Source organism: Leptopilina heterotoma, unplaced genomic scaffold, assembly GCF_015476425.1.
Source record: "Leptopilina heterotoma isolate Lh14 unplaced genomic scaffold, ASM1547642v1 Lhet_152, whole genome shotgun sequence".
Lineage (NCBI taxonomy): Eukaryota > Metazoa > Arthropoda > Insecta > Hymenoptera > Figitidae > Leptopilina > Leptopilina heterotoma.
In genome coordinates, this window is record NW_025110868.1 from 1,074,102 (window position 1) to 1,093,277 (window position 19,176).

A 19,176-nucleotide genomic window follows, 5' to 3' on the forward strand; every position below is an offset into this window, starting at 1 on the left:
TGTCCAGGAAATAAATTTTTATTCCACCGTTTAGCGCAAGGAGGGTAAATTTGATATTGATTTTATGCCTCTTAAGTTCGATAATGAATTTCAGGAACTAATTTCCGCTTTTTTCGGGGGTAAATTATTAAAAATAACCCCTTATTAAAAGGGGAAACGATGTACGTTTTGTGACCAATGAACTGGAACTATTTTTCTTTTTTTGCTTATTTATTTTCCGTAAATAAACAAAAAAAAGAAAAATTTCTGTATTCAAATTTTCGCGCCTTTATTCTAGAGGCGCTGCTGTTGCTAATAATTAAAAATTTGGCGCGAATTTTGAAAAATAAAATTCAAAATAGTTAAGAAAAAATTATTTTTCCTGATTTTTGATGACAAAAATGGTAATAGACAAAGGGAAACAATTTTTTTTAACAATTCCCCGCATGGTCTGCATTTTCTAATGTAATTTTGACTTTATTTTTCAAAATTGGCGCCTGATTTTTATGTTTAAGCAACAGGAGCGCCTCTACAATAAAGGCGCCAAAATTTGAATACAGAAATTGAGATTATGAAATTTTTGCAACTAGTAAATAGTAAAAACAGAAAATAATAGAACAGAACATTAAAAAAATTATAGTAAATAGAATAATAATAATAAATAAAAAATAATAAATATAAAATAAAAAATAATAAATAATAAATAATAAATAGAAAGTAATAACAGAAAATTAAAAGAATGAAACAATTGAAAGTAAAAAAATAACTTACATCAAGAAGATTCATTAATGAAGCTCGTCGCCGTGGATCCGGTTCTGTCATTGCAGCCAAAACTGACTGCAAAGCACATGAGGGTGAAACGGACACTGTTCCCGTTAGTGCTGTTACCCTTGGAGTTGTGTCTAATAAGGCACGACCCAATGAATACATCCACATCTGTAATTATACGTAATTATTTTCATAATTAACTTTTTCAAAAAAATTATAAATGACCCATTATTTATTTTTTTTTACTTTTCAAAACGAGTGTCATCGTCAAATTTAGTGATACGTCTTAATAAACCAGTGCACCTGTTTTTGGACACTTTTATATATAATATTTAACGAAAATATTGTTAATAATATTTTTTGTTATTATTAATTAATAATATAATTTTTAATAATAAATAATATAATTATTAATAGTAAATAATATAATTATTAATAATTTTTTTAGTCTTTATTTTTTAATTGTTATGTAATAACAATATAATAATGTTATAAAACTTGTTGAAAGATTTCGTGCAATCTGGGTAGTGGTTTAATAATGGTTTAAAATTTTTTTTAATTTGCCACTAAATAATAATTGAGAATAAATAAATAGAAAAAATAAATTGACATAAAAACACACGAAAATATATTTTTAACTAATATTTTACATTGAATTTTTGTTTTCAAATAAAAGACAATAAAGAGAAGGAAGTGAATATACTGACAGAAGGTTTTTCTACTTTTATCTCTTTCGGAATTGTATTTTTTTTCTTTTTTTTTATCTAAAGTGTCCTTTCCTTCATTTTTTTATCGCTTTCAACGTTTAAAAAAGGTTCCCACTTTCATATTATTTTACAACTCAGTTCGGATACATTTATTTATACAATGTATTTTATTTTTATTTTTATTTTCCCTGTATTTAAAAAACACAAAAAATTATAAAATCATAATAATAATACTAATAATGTAATATTAAAATATTATAATTAAACAAATAAAATTAATACAATGTAAAAATACATTGTATTTTACTTTTATTCATTTTTTCACTACATTTAAAAAATTAGAAAAATTATAAAATAAAAATAAAAATAAAAAAAAAAAATAATAATAATAATAATAATAATAATAATAATAATAATAATAATATAACATTAATATTATTAATTAAAATATTTATATTCAGTTTGAGTGCAAGTTTCGAATTTATAAAAAATTATTATTTATTGCACATCAATAAATTAATCCTGATAACCAAGTAGTACGTCAGCGAAAATTATTTATTACAGTAAAAAATTGTACATTTATTTATTTGTTACAACAAAAACTAATAAATTTATTTATATTTAATAACTGTCAGAATAAATTTTATAAATTAAATTTTAAATTAAAAATTTAATTTTCTTATTTTTTTATTAATTGAAAAAATTATAAAGTATAAAGAATAAAAAAAAATTGTAGAAAATGTAAAATATGTTTATTTATTTATTTATTATTTTTTTTTATTAATTAAAAAATTGTAAAAGAGAGAACAATGAATTGACACTATATTTGAGAATGAATTCCCATTGACGTTCCATTAAATTCGAATGGTTCAATCAATCGAAATTGGTTACTGTTCAAAAAATAAATGTCAATGAAACTGCAATGACCACTTTGATTGAATCAGTCACATTTCAATGACTCTTAATAAAATTTTATTAATTCTCAGCGACAGTTTACCAACTCTTATGAGAATTTTACAATTACATTTTTTGTTTGTTTGTTATTTTACATTTCACTTTCAATCAAATATTTTTTCGGTTTGTACTTTTTTTTTATTTTTCCTTCAATATTATTTTCAGTCATTTATTTTTATTGTTTATATTTTTAATAGTAAAAAAATAAATAATTAAATATTGTAACAAAAATAATAGTTAATGTTTTTTTTATTATATTCTTTGGCTTGAAATAAAAAAAGTTTGTCTATCAAACTTTTCACATTTGTATAGAAATAAAAATACAAATAATTTAAAACTCCCAAAAAGCTTTGAAAATGTGATTAAAAGCAAGCACCTCGGGCAAGTATGACACGTCCTTGTGAATTGACGAGTATTGACGAACAAAAAAAAAAAATAATAAAAAAAAAGAAAAATATTTGAAAATAAAAATCCAATTAATCCTCTGAATATATCTTTCATTTTGCGTGGTCATTTTATCAGTACGAAAAAAAATAGATATATAAATAGATAAATCTTTTAAATTTTAATTCTTTAGTTTATTATATAAAAATAATAATTTAGTTTTTTAACAATTTTTCTAAATTTTAATAATAAATCTAATAGATTTCAATTTTAATTGAAAAAAAAATCAATTCTATTTTTCTTCTATTGATATAGAAAAAAATAAAATTATTGCTTTGGAAAAAAATTTTTTTTTTTTTTGCGGAAAAGAAACTTTTGAGGCAACTATATATTATTTTTTTAACCAGAAGCTTTTGAAAGCTCGTAAAGAATTATTGCAACTTGAGATAAGCCAATTGTCGAAGTTTGAGGGAAAATAGCCATAAAAAATTTAATGAAACCGAGAAAATAGATTATGTTATATTATTTAATAAGTTTTTTTTTTTATTTTTTACTGCTCTTGGAAAAAGGAAAATTTAGCAATAAAACAATATATTGGGACTTTATTGTAATTGAAAACAATCACAGAAGTTTAAGGAGATGGTAAAATTTATGAAAATAACATATGTTTCTAAATAAAACAAAATTTTTATAATCTTTTGTTTCTCTTATGTATTTTTTGTTTTTCTTTTTGCTTTTTGAGAACGAAAATAATATATTTTTGTTTTTGCTTAATTTGAGAAAGAAAATAAAAAACAAACTATTTTCTTTCTCAAAAAGCAAAAGAAATAGTATTTTTGTTTTTTTGCAAAAACGAAAAGAAAAAACATTTTCTTTATGAAAAAGAAAATATAAAAAACTAGAAAATCAAATAAATGTTTTCTTTCTATAGCAAAAAGAGAAAACAAGAAATCAAATAAATATTTTTATTCTCAAAAATATTTTCTTTCTAAAAAAAAACAAATAGGAAAAATAAGAAATCAAATAAATATTTTCTTTCCTTAAAAGCAAAAAAAAAAAACAGCAATTCAAATATTTTTATTTCCAAAAAACAAAATGAAATATATTTTTTTTTCTAAAAAGTCAGAAACAAAAAATTTATTTCCATTCTCAAAAAGCGTAAAAAATATATTTATTTAATTTCTTTTATCTCTATTTGCTTTCTCAATAAAGAACAAATTTTTTGTTTCTGTTTTCGCTTTTTAAGAAGGAAAATAATATATTTTATTTTCAAAAAACAACAAAAATTTATTTTTTGTTATTTATTTAATTTGTTTAAATATCCTCTATAATAAAGAAAAAAAATTTTTTTTTTTTAAACAAAAATAATAAATTTTTTGTTTTCACTTTTTTTTTAATAAAGAAAAAATTGTTTGTTTTTGTTTTCGCCTTTTGAGAACAAAAATAATATAATTTGGTTTTTTGCTTTTGTTTTCACTTTTTTAGAACGAAAATAATTTATTTTTGTTTTTGCCTTTAAAGAAAGAAAACAAAAATAAATATTTTCCTTCTCAAAAAATAAAAACACAAAAAAAATAATATTATTTTTGTTCTCTCAAGAAGCAAAAACAAAAACTGTTTTCTTTCTTTCAAAAAAGAAACAAAATCAAATAAATATTTTTATTCTGGAAAAGAAAAAACAAAAACATTATTTTCATTCTCAATAGGTAAAAAAATTGTATTTATTTAATTTTTTTCTCTCTATTTACTTTTTTAATAAAGGAAAAATTTTTTGTTTTTCCTTTTTGCAAAAGAAATATTTTTTTCGTTTTGGTTTTGTTTTTTGAAAAAGAAAATAATATTTTTTTGTTTCTGCTTTTTGGAAAAGAAACCTGATTTTTTCTTTCTGTTTTTTTAAGAAAGAAATTATTTTTTTTTGTCTTCTCTTCTTCATAAAGAAAATATTTTTCTTTCTTTTTGATTTCTAAAAAAGAAAATATTTTGTTTTTTTTCTAAGAAAACTATTCATTTAGTTTCTTTTTCTTTTTTTTGAGAAAGAAAATATTCGATTTTTTTTTGAGAAAAAAAAATTCATTTCATTTTTTTTTTTTTTTGAGAAAGAAAATATTCCTTTTGTTTTCAATTTCAATTTTTTCGAGACAGAAAATATTTTCAAAGTCACACAAGAAAATTTCTATAAAAATCATACCTACGTAATTATTAAAAATAGCGATGAGAAGAGAGGCTCTTTTAAAATATTTCTCATCCATGCATTTTGCTTTTAGTTATGAATTTAAATGGTAGGATAAATGTATGAAACGTTATGTATAAAAAGGAGAAAAGAGAATTATTTTTTTGCAAATTAAAAATTAACTGAGGCAGAAAAATATTTGAAAAGTAAATTTCATGTGAAGCGAATGGAATGGGGCAATTAGCTTTTTGGTCTGGATGTACCTTTTCAGAATCTGTGTCAGAGTAGACGCGTCCAGGACGATATTCCGGTGGTAGATAAGTTCGTGCAGTTTCCGGTGATGCCTGCAGTAAAGTCACTCTACCTCGTGGAGTCAATTCCAGTGTGTTTGGTGTGACCACTGGTCCTGCTCTCGAGCCATCCACCACTCCACCATCTGTGCAACAAATTAACGACACATTTTAATTAGAACGACACGAAACGAGACGAATAGTATAGTCAATTTCTGCCTCAAAAAGCAAATCAAGTCACGTATATTAAATCCCACTTGTGTTCCTCCCTCTAACTCTTGACTCTTCTCTCTCCTCTCTTGATTCATTATTAAAATCTTCCAACTCCGTTGATGAGGAAAAAGGGACAATTTTTTTTGTTCTTTTTTTAAAAAAATAACGTATTTTTTATAAAGTTAAAATAAACAAAAATTTGCTAGATTGAAAATTAAATTGAAAATTAAATTGAAAATTAAATTGAAAATTAAATTAAAAATTGAATTGAAATTTAAATTGAAAATTCAATTAAAAATTGAATTGAAAATTAATAGAATAAAATTAAAAATTCAATTAAAAATTGAATTGAAAATTAATAGAATAAAATTAAAAATTGAATTGAAAATTGATAGAATAAAATTAAAAACTGAGAATTTTTTATTTGTTGTACAAATTACAGAACTTTAATTTATGTAAAATTCAAAAATTGGCGCCATTTCTCCAGAGGCGCCACTGTTGCTTAAATCTAAAAATCTGGCGGCAATTTTGAAAAATAAAATTAATATTTGTTTTCTAACTGAAAGATAATTTACAAAAACCACGTTTTTCTCTACATGACCGTAATTTGAATTATTTATTTATTACTAAATAGTAAATGATAAATAGAAATAAAATAAAGAAAGTCAGTTAGTTAGTTTTTTTTAAAAAAGGCCCGTAAAGTCCGTAATTTGAAAGAAAAAGTAAGAAAAATTCGTAAATTGTATACCGACATAATTTAGAGAATTTCAGAGAAATTAAAAATGATTGCAAAAACTCAATTATTTTCAAAAGTAATAAAATTTTTCGGCAAAAATTCAATTATGTTCAAAAAATTTTTATAAACTCTTGTCAAAATTTTTCAATTATCTTTAGAAATAATATTCTTCTCTGAAACTCAATTATTTTCAAAAATTCTATTAAAATTCTTGTCAAAATTTCAATAATTTTCAAAAAATTTTAATAAAATTCTTGGCAAAATTTCAATTATTTTTAATAATTTTAATAAAATTCTTGTCAAAATTTCAATTGTTTTTAATAATTTTAATTAAATTCTTGTCAAAATTTCAATTATTTTCAAAAATTTTAATAAAATTCTTGACAAATTTCAATTATTTCCAAAAATTTTAATAATTTTAATTATTCTTGTCAAAATTTCAATTATTTTCAAAAATTTTAATAATTTTAATTATTCTCGTAAAAATTTCAATTATTTTTAATAATTTTAATTATTCTCGTCAAAATTTCAATCATTTTAAAAAATTTTAATTATTCTTGTTAAAATTTAAATTATTTTAAAAAATTTTAATAAAATTCTTGCCAAAATTTCAATTATTTTAAAAAATTTTAATAAAATTCTTGCCAAAATTTCAATTATTTTCAAAAATTTTAATTATTCTTGTCAAAATATCAATTATTTTTAATAATTTTAATAAAATTCTTGTCAATTCTTGTCAAATTCTTAATTATTTTAATAATTTTAATTATTCTTGTTAAAATTTCAATTATTTTAAAAAATTTTAATAAAATTCTTGACAAATTTCAATTATTTCCAAAAATTTTAATAATTTTAATTATTCTTGGCAAAATTTCAATTATTTTAAAAAATTTTAATAATTTTAATTATTCCCGTCAAAATTTCAATTATTTTTAAAAAATTTTAATTATTCTTGTCAAAATTTCAATTTTTAAAAATTTAAATTATTTTTGTCAAAATTTAAATTATTTTTAAAAATTTTAATAAAATTCTTGTTAAAATTTTAATTATTTTCAAAAATTTTAATAAAATTCTTGACAAATTTCAATTATTTCCAAAAATTTTAATAATTTTAATTATTCTTGGCAAAATTTCAATTATTTTAAAAAATTTTAATAATTTTAATTATTCCCGTCAAAATTTCAATTATTTTTAAAAAATTTTAATTATTCTTGTCAAAATTTCAATTTTTAAAAATTTAAATTATTTTTGTCAAAATTTAAATTATTTTTAAAAATTTTAATAAAATTCTTGTCAAAATTTCAATTATTTTAATATCAATATCAAATTTCAATTTTCAATTTTAATATCATTTTTCAAAAAAATTCAGTTATTGAAAAAAATTTTAATAAAATTGAACGCAAACTTTTAATTATTTTCATAAATACTAAAAATTTTACAGTAATACAGTTATTTACAAATTTATTACAAATTTCTTCATAATAATTCCATTATTTTCATAAATAATAAAACTCATCGCAGAATTTCAATTATTTTTAATACAATTTTAATTGAATTCCTCGAAAAATAGTAATTATTCCTAAAAAATTTAATTAAATTCGTCAAAAGAATTTAATTATTTAAAAATTTGTTGATAAAATGCTGTATATGAGAATTTAATTTTCAGGAACATTTAATTATTCAATAAATTATTGTTATTTGTATTTAAATAATTGAAAAAAGTTTAATTGAATTTTTTTTATATTATTTGAATTTTTTATTTTCTAATTTATATTTATTTAAAGAATTTCCTAATAATTGAAATTTTGTAAAATTGAATTGTCAACAAATGAGTTTGAAAATTGTCAAAGGACTTTTTCAAAAATACTAAGAATTTGTGTATAGTTGCAAAAATTTTATAATTTTAATTTCTTTATTCAAATATTTGTGCAATTATTCTAGAGGCGCTGCTGTTGCTAATAAATAAAAATCTGGCGCGAATTTTAAGAAATAAAATCAAAATTACATTAGAAAATGAAGAACATATGGGAAAAGTTATCAAAAAAATTGTTTCCCTTCGTCTATCACTTCTAAAAAATTCAAATCGAAAATATTTTTTTGTCTTTTAAGTGAAAAGTAATTCAATAAGAAATAAATTTATGAAATAATTTTTTCTCCCACAAAACCTTAAGAATGAATCAAACACAAAGAGATAAATAGTAAATCAATATAAAATAATAATTAATTTATAAATAATTAAAAGTAAACAATATTCTAAAATTGAAATGAAATTCTAATTGTCAATTTTTTTTTTTAGACTCAAAGGACAAAAAAGAGGAGGACGTATCGAATTGGCAGTCTTCGCATTGTTCAAAAAGGGTTTGCTATTGGTGAGTGAATTATTTAATCATAAATTCCTGAATATTATTTTTATTCTCGCAAAAAATGAACGAAAAAACTAAACTTCTTTGCTTGACAACTTTAAAAAAAATAAAATTCTTGTTTTTCCAGTGTTAAAATGTAAAATAAATCTGATTTTGAAATTTAGAAATCTGGAAAGAACTTGAGAACAAATTGGAAAAAGTGCAAGTGATGATAAGTCTCATATTTATTTTAACATTTTTAATTTATTACAGTATCAAATTTTCCATTTAACATTCATTTAGTTGTTTCGTGCAAAAACAGTCTAAAATCCCAAATACATTTCAAGTCCTTTATAATTAAAATTAAAGCCAGGATAATTTGAGTTTCACGTAAATGCAACTGCTTTACGAAACTGTGCATACTCTGGATTTCTTCCCTAACTTGAGAATTGAGAAAGTCCTTTGAAACAAATTAAATGCTCTCTGCATTCCTGTTTAGCAAGATATTATTCTTTTTAGAGAATTTTATATATATAAAATTTCACTCTCGTGGAAATTACAAATTTTTCCTACCTCACTACTCTAAATTAGAGACAATTTAATGAGCCATTAAATAAATTCTCGCACTTTGAAATTTTCCTATGGAAATTATTTTTTTTTCTTTTTGTATTTTATTTTCCTTTTCTTTGTTTTTTTTTTTTTTGGTAGAAATTTATAGGTACAGGGCTCGGATTGTGCGACTTTTTCGACTTTTTTCGACTTTTTTGTGAAAAAATCGCGACTAATCGACTTTTTCGAAATTTTTTTTAGTAAAATGCGACTGAAATTAAAATTTTTTTTTTAATTCAAAGAAAAAAATTTGAGTCAAAAAAATGTTCTGTTACATTTATTTACAAATTTCTTTCAAATTTTTCGAAAACATCAATAATTTCTTTTTTAAATAAATATTTAATTATTATTTTTCCATAGGGATTAAAATTTTTCAAAAGATTCAAATTCAAACCTTTTTGAAATTAAACAACTCAGAAAAAATATATTATAAAACATGAAGAAATCGATCACTCCGAGTCTTCGACTCGGAGCAATCGATGTCTTCATGTTTTATAATAATTAAAGATGACCGAGTGATAAAATCATTATATTTTATATTATAAGACTTTATAAAAAAAAATTTTTAATTATTTTTTATGAAAATATATGAATTATTGGAAACAAATTTATAAAACATTTGTAAATAATTGAATTTTGCAGAATAATTTTGATATTTACAAAGATAATTGAAATTTTAAGGAGAATTTAAAAAAAAATTGGAAAATAATTGAATTTCTGTGAAGAATTTTTTTACTTTTGAACATAATTGAATTTTGCAAAGAATTTTAACAGAACTTTTGAAAATAATTAAATTTCCAAGATGAATTTTATTATTTATGAAGATAATTAAAATTTTGACGAGAAATTTAAAAAAAAATTAAAAATAATTGAATTTCTAGGATGAATTTTATTAATTTTGAACATAATTGAATTTCTAGAATGAATTTTATTATTTATAAAGATAATTTAACTTTTGATAAGAATTTAATTAAGAATTTTGCAAATAATTGAATTTCAGAAAAGAATTTTATTACTTTCAAAGATAATTGAAATTTTGAACAGATTTTTTAAAAAATGTTTAAAAGTAATTGAATTTTGATATTTATAAAAATAATTGAAATTTTGAAAATAATTTAGTTTCTGCCAAGAATTTTATTACTTTTGAAAATAATTGAATTTCTAGGATGAATTTTATTAAAATTCTTTGCAAATAATTGAATTTCAGAGAAGAATTTTATTATTCACAAAGATAATTGAAATTTTGAACAGATTTTTTAAAAAATGTTTAAAAGTAATTGAATTTTGATATTTATAAAAATAATTGAAATTTTGAGGAGAATTTAAAAAAAAAAATTTTTAAATAATTGAATTTCTGTAAAGAATTTTCCTTACTTTTGAAGATAATTGAATTTTGCAAAGAATTTTATTAGAATTTTTGAAAATTATTTATTTTTTTATGATGAATTTTATTATTTATAAAATTTTGAATATAATTGAATATCTGCGAAGAATTTTATTACTTTTGAAAATAATTAAATTTTAGAGAAGAATTTTATTAAAAATTTTTTTTTAAATAATTGAATTTCAGAGAAGAATTTTATTATTTATAAAAATAATTGACATTTTAAAGAGAATTTTTAAAAAAATGTTATTAATACATAATTAAAATTTTGCTATGAATTTTATTAAATTTTTTAAAAATTTATTCCGAATTGTTTGATATTAATGTATTTGTTGTCGAGAAATGTGATTTTTTTTACAATTTTGACAATTTTGTGTTTCTCTTTGTCGTTTTTTTGATTTTTTCTAAGATTTCATGCGACTTTTTTTCGACTTTTTCGGAAATTTTGTGCGACTTTTCGTGACTTTTGTTGGAAATTTATGCAACTACAGCGACTTTTTTTGAGTCTTAAAGAAGATCCGAGCCCTGTAAGGTACTGTAAAAGAAGAAAAGTGACGAAAAAAAAGTGTGATGTATATTATAGCGTTTAATATGAAAGTTTGTTTCGGAGGAAACGTTTTTCTTCCCCTAATTTCTCACATAAATCGTGCGAGTTTTGCTGCGCAGGGATCAATTTAGTATGCGCGCAAGAACTATACCGAAACTAATTAATTACACAGCAATCAAGTACAGGAATTAGGATATACATATGTATACATAAATGTATGTCACATGCTCACATGCATTGTAGTTTCATACAATTGGTAACAGGTTTCGAAAACAATTACTACGGATGCTTCAAACGTCACGTTTCCTACAGTTTTCAATTATTATTTTTATTATTATTATCATTATTATTATTATTATCATCATTATTGTTATTATTATTTTTATTACTATCCTCATTATTATTATTATTTTCGTTATTATCTTTATTATTATTACAATATTACAATTATTATAATTACCAAAAAGACGGGATTACCCCATATCCAGTTTAAAGGTATTTTTTATTATTTGTTATTCTTTTTTTTTTATTATAATTATTATCATTAGGTACTGTAATCGATAAATCATTTCTTTCTGTAATAAATTAGAACAGAAAAAACATTAAAAATTAATTTTAATTACGAATTAAATTAATAAATTAATTATTAATTCATTTATTTATTAATTTAATTAATTAATTAATTACGTTTAATCATTTAATGAACAAAAAACGTATCATAAAAAATAAAATAAAAAAGCCACGATAAAAATAATGTATTAATAATACTGTTTATTTAACACTACAGAATATAAAAAAATATATTTAGAATCCAAGCTTCACACTCAATAATTAATTTTAAAAAAGTATAAAAAGAAGTAGCTATCGAAAATTAATTTTAACGAATAAAAAAAAATTGTTTTAGTTCATACACAAAAATTTGATTCAGTATTTCCCTGACTTGATGTCAATAAAAAATATTTATTTTTATTCCAATTCTGCTGAGAACTTTAATTCTCAATTTTTTAAAAATTCAATTATTTTCTTAATTTTTATCCTAAAAAAATTCAATTATTTTCTTAATTTTTATCCTAAAAAATACATGGTATTTAAAAGTGATTTTTAAAAGTAAACAAATAAAATTATTTAATAAAAATTAATTTAAATTTTTCACAGGAATTAAGAAAATTGATTAATAATTTTTCAAAGTCAAAATTTAAATGTTATTACAGTTTTACAACAATTAAAATTTTCAATGACTTCAATTTAATTATCTTTTAAAATTTAGTTATTTCTAAAAAAAATTGTACTATAATAATTGCTTTCAATATTCAATTATTATTTATCTCAAATTTCAACTGAAATTCATTTTTAAATCAATTCTTATTGGAAAGTTCAATTAAAATTCAATTGTGAAAAATTAAAGATTTTTTTCAATTCTTTAAAAAATAATTGAATTTCTGAGAAGAATTTTATTATTTCTGAAAAAAATTGTAATCTTGTAAAGAATTTTATTTAATTTTTTTTTAATAATTGAATTGAGTGAAAATGTAATTAAAGATTCGAAAACAATATCTTACATTTTATTTTTAATTTCTGTCTCATTCAATTTTATTTTAAATATGTTTTTTACTAAAAAAAATATTTAGTCTTTTTATTTACACCTTTTTTATTAGTTTTTTTTTACTAAATTTTTTTATTTAATAATAAATATTTATTTTATTGTTTTATTAAAAATTAAAAAATACTATTATTTGACATTAGAATAAAAAAATACGTTTTTTTAATTTTATTTAATTTTTTTTTAATAATTGAATTCTAGTGAAAAATTTTATTATTTTGGGAAAATAATTGAATTATTGTGAAGAATATTATTAAAATTTTTAAAGTTAGGCAATTGAATTATTGAGAAGAATTTTATTATTTATGAAAATAATTGAATTTTCTTTTTATAAATTTTATTAAAAAAATTTTATTAAACATAATTATTTATGAAAAGAATTGAATTTTTACGAAAAATTTTATTATTTATGAAAATAATTGAATTTTCTTTTTATAAATTTTATTAAAAAAATTTTATTAAACATAATTATTTATGAAAAGAATTGAATTTTTACGAAAAATTTTATTATTTATGAAAATAATTGAATTCTTGGGAGGAATTTTATTATTTATAAAAATAATTAAATTATTGTTAAGAATGTAATTGAAAATAATTTAATTCCTGTGAAAAATTTTATTATTTATGAAAATAATTAATTTTTAGAGAAAGTTTTTAACACTTTAGAAAATAATTCAATTCTTTCTATAAATTATATTAAAAAAAAATTATTACAATAATTTTTTAAAAAATATTTAAATTTCTGAGAATAATTTTATTATTTATGAAAATATATATGAATTTTTGCGAAGAATTTTATTTAATTCTTTTTAAATAATTGATTAAATGTGAAAAAATTAAAGAAAGAATTCGAGAATTTCTCATTTTTTAAAAAAATAATTGAATTTCTGAGAAAAATTTTATTATTTAATTATTTTTGTAAATTCTTGCGAAGAATTTTATTTAATTCTTCTTAAATAATTGAATAAATGTGAAAAATTAAAGAAATAATTCAAGAATTTATCAATTTTTAAAAAAATAATTGAATTTCTGAGAAGAATTTTTTTATTTATGAAAATAATTGAATTTTGCGAAGAACTTTATTTAATTCTTTTTAAATAATTGAATAAATGTGGAAAATTAAAGAAATAATTCAAGAATTTATTAATTTTTAAAAAAATAATTGAATTTCTGAGAAGAATTTTTTTATTTATGAAAATAATTGAATTTTGCGAAGAACTTTATTTAATTCTTTTTAAATAATTGAATAAATGTAGAAAATTAAAGAAATAATTCAAGAATTTATTAATTTTTAAAAAAATAATTGAATTTCTAAGAAGAATATTATTATTTAATTATTTTTGCAAATTCTTGTGAAGAATTTTATTTAAATCGTTTTTAATAATTGAATTCTAGTGAAAAATTTTATTATTTTGGGAAAATAATTGAATTATTGTGAAGAATATTATTAAAATTTTTAAAGTTAGGCAATTAAATTTCTGAGAAGACTTTTATTATTTATAAAAATAATTGAATTCTTGCAAAGAATTTTATTTAATTTTTTTTAAAATAATTGAATTCTCGTCAAAAATTTTATTATTTGGGAAAATAATTGAATAATTGTGAAGAATTAAAGAAAGAAGTTTTCAATTTCTGAGAAGAATTTTATTATTTATGAAAATAATAAATTGAATTTTTGCGAAGAATTTTATTTAAATTCTTTTTTAAATAATTGAATTTTCATGAAAAATTTTATTAATTGGGAATATAATTGAATAATAGTGAAGAATTTAAGAAAGAATTTATCTATTTTCAAAAAAAAATAATTGTTTTCCAGCGAAGAATTATGTTATTTATAAAAATAATTGAATTCATGTTAACAATTTTGTTATTTAATGAATAATATTGAATTCTTGAGATAAATTTTATTAGTAAAATAAAGTTGAATCCTAAGGGAGAATTTTATTAAAGGTTTTAAAAAGCATTGAATTGTTACGAAAAATATTATAAATCTTTTGAAAATAATTGAATTCTTTTGAGCATTTTTCGTAAAACTATATTAAAAATGCAAAAAAATTTTATTATTTATAAAAATAATTGAATTCTTGGGAAGAATTTAATTTAATTTTTTTTTTAAATAATTGAATTTTCGTGAAAAATGTTATTCTTTGCGGGAAAATAATTGAATTCTTGTAAATTATTTTTATTTTAACTGCTTTTTGAATTAGTTGTAGAAGAAAAGTGAAATAATTGTATAATAAAATGTGTAATTTTATTGAAAGTTATTTCCAAAGTAATTAAGGATTTCAAGAATTTGGCTTCTATTGTGATTCAAAATAATCTGGTTAACTATTGTGACAGCCATGGGTCCATGCTGGCACCTAGAGAATTTAGAGAATGCAGGTATAACCCCACAAACTATGCAGGTGTATGGATATGTAAATGAAAGCCGGGGGTCCCTATATGAGAAACATGACTCTTCGTAATGTGATCTCTGTTATAAATGTTGAGTACTGAATAACAAATATATATTCTATCTTTAGTTTAAAATTTAAATTACAAAATTCATCCCGTTTTGAATTACATTCGACGATTTTAAAAATAGTAAAATCAGCTATATTCTTTTTGTTTTTCTCTACAGAAAAGAGAAAAGAAGAGAGAAAATGAGAAATTTTGTTTTCGTTCTTGGAATGAAGTATTATTTAATTTTCTTGGTTTGAAAGACGATATTTTTTTCCCTAGGGCAGGAAAACGACATTTTATTCCCTAAAATCAAAAGGTTATTTTTCTCACAAGGGTTTTGTTAGTCTTGGTTTTGTTTCTTAGAGTCAAAAACTTTGTTTCGATCCCCAGAGTTAAAAACTGTAAATTTTACTCTCTAGGACGAAAAGTCTTTGCTTTGCTCCCTAAGTGCCAAAAACTTTCATTTTAATCCCCAGTTTGGAAAACTTTGTTTTTCTCCCTAGAGTTAAACTAATTTTCTTTTACTGATGATTGTGAAACAGTGTTTAGAGACCTAGAGTTAAAAACTATTATTTTACTCCCTAGGATTGAAAAAGAGTTTTGTTTCCTTGAGTTAATAACTTTTATTAAAATTTTATTAAATTTATTTATTTTAAATTTATTAAAGGTCTGTTTTATTTTCTAGGAAGTTAATAAACTTTAAGGATTGAAAGTCTCTACTCTCTTTCCTAGAGTTAAAAACATTTGTTTTACTCCCTAGTGTTGAAAAACAGTGCTTTTCTCCTTAGTGACAAAAAACATGATTTTGCTCCCTAGGATTAAAAGTCTCTGCTTTGTCCCCTTGAGTCAAAAACATCCACTTTTACTCCCCAGAATTAAAAAACAGTTTTTTTTGTGTCCCTAGTGCCAAAAAAGATGATTTTCCTCCCTAAATTTAATACAAACAACTTTTTATATTTTTAGAAAATTTACGACTTTTTGAATTAAATTTTTTTTTTTAACCTAAAATAAAAGTCATTTCGCGATGGTAATAATAGTCGTCAAAAACCACATTCTTCGGATTGTAAAATTTTTTGGCAATAAAACAAGTGTCAACATTAAAAAGACTCGTGGTACTTGTAATTTTACGACTCTACATCATGTGTGAACAAAACAAGAAGTAATTTTTTGTTTATTTCTTATAAAATATAGATTCTAGATAAAAACATAATAGACATCGTAAAATTTTTCATTTCTTCTTTTTGTTCTTTTTCTTTTTCTCTCTCTCTTTTTAAGGTTTACTGAGTAGAAACCAGTCAGTCGTTATTATCGGTCTTGACATCGAATCGTTTTACTTTTTTCTATTTTAGTCGACCGCGTGAAATAAAAAAAAACAAAAATAAAAAAAAAACTAAAAACAAAAAAATTGAAATGGATTTTTGCATGAAAAGATTGAAAAAATTGCTATCTAGTTCTTATATTTTTTTAAATACTGTTGGAAAAATAGAAATCCATTCTGATTGTGGAATTGAATTGAAAAAAATAAATATGTTTGTTAAAAATATTTTCTAAAATCAAATTTTTGTAAAATTTCTTATAAAGTTGATTCTGTAAACTTTTGATATAAAATTAATTTTGTAAAATTTTCTATAAAATCAATTTTTTAAAATAATTTATAAAATTAATTTTTGTAAAATTTTTATAAAGTTGATTCTGTGAATTTTTGATATAAAGATAATTTTGTCAAATTTCTATGAAATCAATTTTGTAAAATGTTTTATAAAATCAATTTTTGTAAAATGTTTTAAAAGTTGATTATGTAAAATTTTGATATAAAATTAATTTTGTCAAATTTCCATAAAATCAATTTTGTAAAATATTTTATAAAATCAATTTTTGTAAATTTTTTTATAAAGATTATTCTGTAAACTTTTGATATAAAATTAATTTTGTAAAATTGTCAATAAAATCAATTTTGTAAAATATTTTATAAAATCGATTTTTGTAAAATGTTTTATAAAGTTGATTCTGCAAATTTTTGATATAAAATTAAGTTTGTAAAATTTTCCAATAAAATCAATTTTGTAAAATATTTTATAAAATGAATTTTTGTAAAATTTTTTATAAAGTTTATTCTGTAAACTTTTTATAAAATTATACCTAATTTTACAAAATTTTCCATAAGTTCAATTTTGTAACAAATTTCGTAAAATATTTTGTAAAATCAATTTTGTAAAATATTTTGTAAAATATTTTATAAAATCAGTTTAGCAAAATTCTTTTATGAAATCAATTTTGTAAAATTTGTTTATAACATTTTTTATTTACTACAAAATAATGTATTATTTTTTATTTATTTACCAATTATTTGTATTATTTTTTTTTTATATTTTAAAAATCAATTTTATAAAATTTCTATAGAATTATTTTTAATAAATAAAAAATCAATTTTGTAAATCTTTTTATGAAATCAATTTTTATATAAAAATTTTATAAAATCATTTTTTTAAATATATTTTTCAAAAAAATATTGCAATAAAAATAGAAAATTTGTTAGAATGCAATTTACAAGAATTATTTTCCTTGAATTAAACAAAACTTTGCGCTTGACTTTTTTTAAGAATCCTATGAAAGTATTTGCCAATTTAATGAGTATTCAAATTAAAAAGCTGATAAAAACTGCTGTTTTCTATGCACACATTTTTCAAGCTCGATGAACGGTTAATTCGCAAATTCCTTATTGATATAAGAAAATGGGGTTAAAAGGTGTTTTAGTATGACTGGTTTGATAATTTTTTTATAATTATAATTTTTTTTTCTTTTCTAATTTGGAAATTAAAATAAAACTAAGAGTAATAATTTTAGTTAGCAGCTTATTATGTAAATAAATTAAAACCGAAAAAGTTTGTAATTTTTTTTACCGATTCCTTAGATTATTTTTCAATTCTTTCAAAACTAAATATTTACAGCTCTAAACAGGTTCAATTTTATTTATATTTTTATTTATTTGTTATAATTTTTACAGAAACAAAAATTATTGTAGTTAATTTTATTTTCTATATTTGTTTATTTTTTTAATTATTTCTTTATTTTTTTTCACTTTATTTTATTTTTTTATTTTATTTTTTATTTTTTTCACTTTATTTTATTTTCAAATTTTATTTTTTCAATTTTATAACTTTATAAAAGAAAAAAAATACCTAAGTAAATAAGTAAATAAAAAAAATAAAAATAGTGTTAAAAATTTATTGCAAAATATTTTTTGAATTATTGAAAATAACTGTAATCATCCGCATCTAGTATATCGCGAAACAAAAAAAAAAAAAAAGAGAAATACCTGTATATATATAAAGCAGATATATGGTCGAAAATGTTGAAAATTCTTCTTTTGTATCATTTTTCTTTTGTTTTCAAATGAAAGAGTGAAATTGCTTTGAAATGGAACAACACCCTGTTCAATACAGAATCCCAAGTTTTTACGCTACGAATAAGATTTGATTTGCTATTCTTTTTATACACTAGGAAAAACTCGTTAGGATGAGAAAATTTTCAAACCAGAGAAAATTTCTCAATAACAGAGTGAAAATGTAATTAAAGATTTAAAAACAATATCTTACATTTTATTTTTAATTTCTGTCTCATTCAATTTTATTTTAAATCTGCTTTTTACTTAAAAAAAATATTTAGTCTTTTTATTTACACCTTTTTTACTAGTTTTTTTTTACTAAATTTTTTTATTTAATAATAAATATTTATTTTATTGTTTTATTAAAAATTAAAAAATACTATTATTTGACTTTAGAATAAAAAAATACTTTTATTTGACTTTAGACCAAAAAATCCCTTTTTAATACCCTAGGGTAAAAATAATGTCTTTCCAAACTAGAAAAGTGGAGAAATAAAGTTTATTTAAACCCTGGGGAGTAAAATAAGAGTTTTTGACTCTAAGGAACAAAACCAAGATTAAAAATTTAATATCAATTTTTTTTCTGGGAGAAAAATAATCTTTTGACTTTAGGAAACAAAATTTTAATTTTATTACCCTGGGGAAAAAATGATTCATATTCAAAAA

The 19,176-nt window shown here is 19.7% G+C and overlaps 1 protein-coding gene across 2 annotated transcripts in view; it reads right to left on the reverse strand.

Moving 5' to 3' along the window:
• Positions 1-19,176, reverse strand: part of LOC122498593 (tyrosine-protein phosphatase non-receptor type 13-like) — a 244,057-nt gene that overhangs the window by 80,035 nt on the left and 144,846 nt on the right. For both annotated transcript variants that reach the window (XM_043606394.1, XM_043606393.1), the window contains exons 3-4: positions 5,226-5,398; positions 751-915 (exon numbers count right to left, since the gene is read on the reverse strand). In XM_043606394.1, coding sequence (XP_043462329.1) covers positions 751-915; positions 5,226-5,398 — 338 coding nt within the window. The remainder of the gene's footprint in view (positions 1-750; positions 916-5,225; positions 5,399-19,176) is intronic.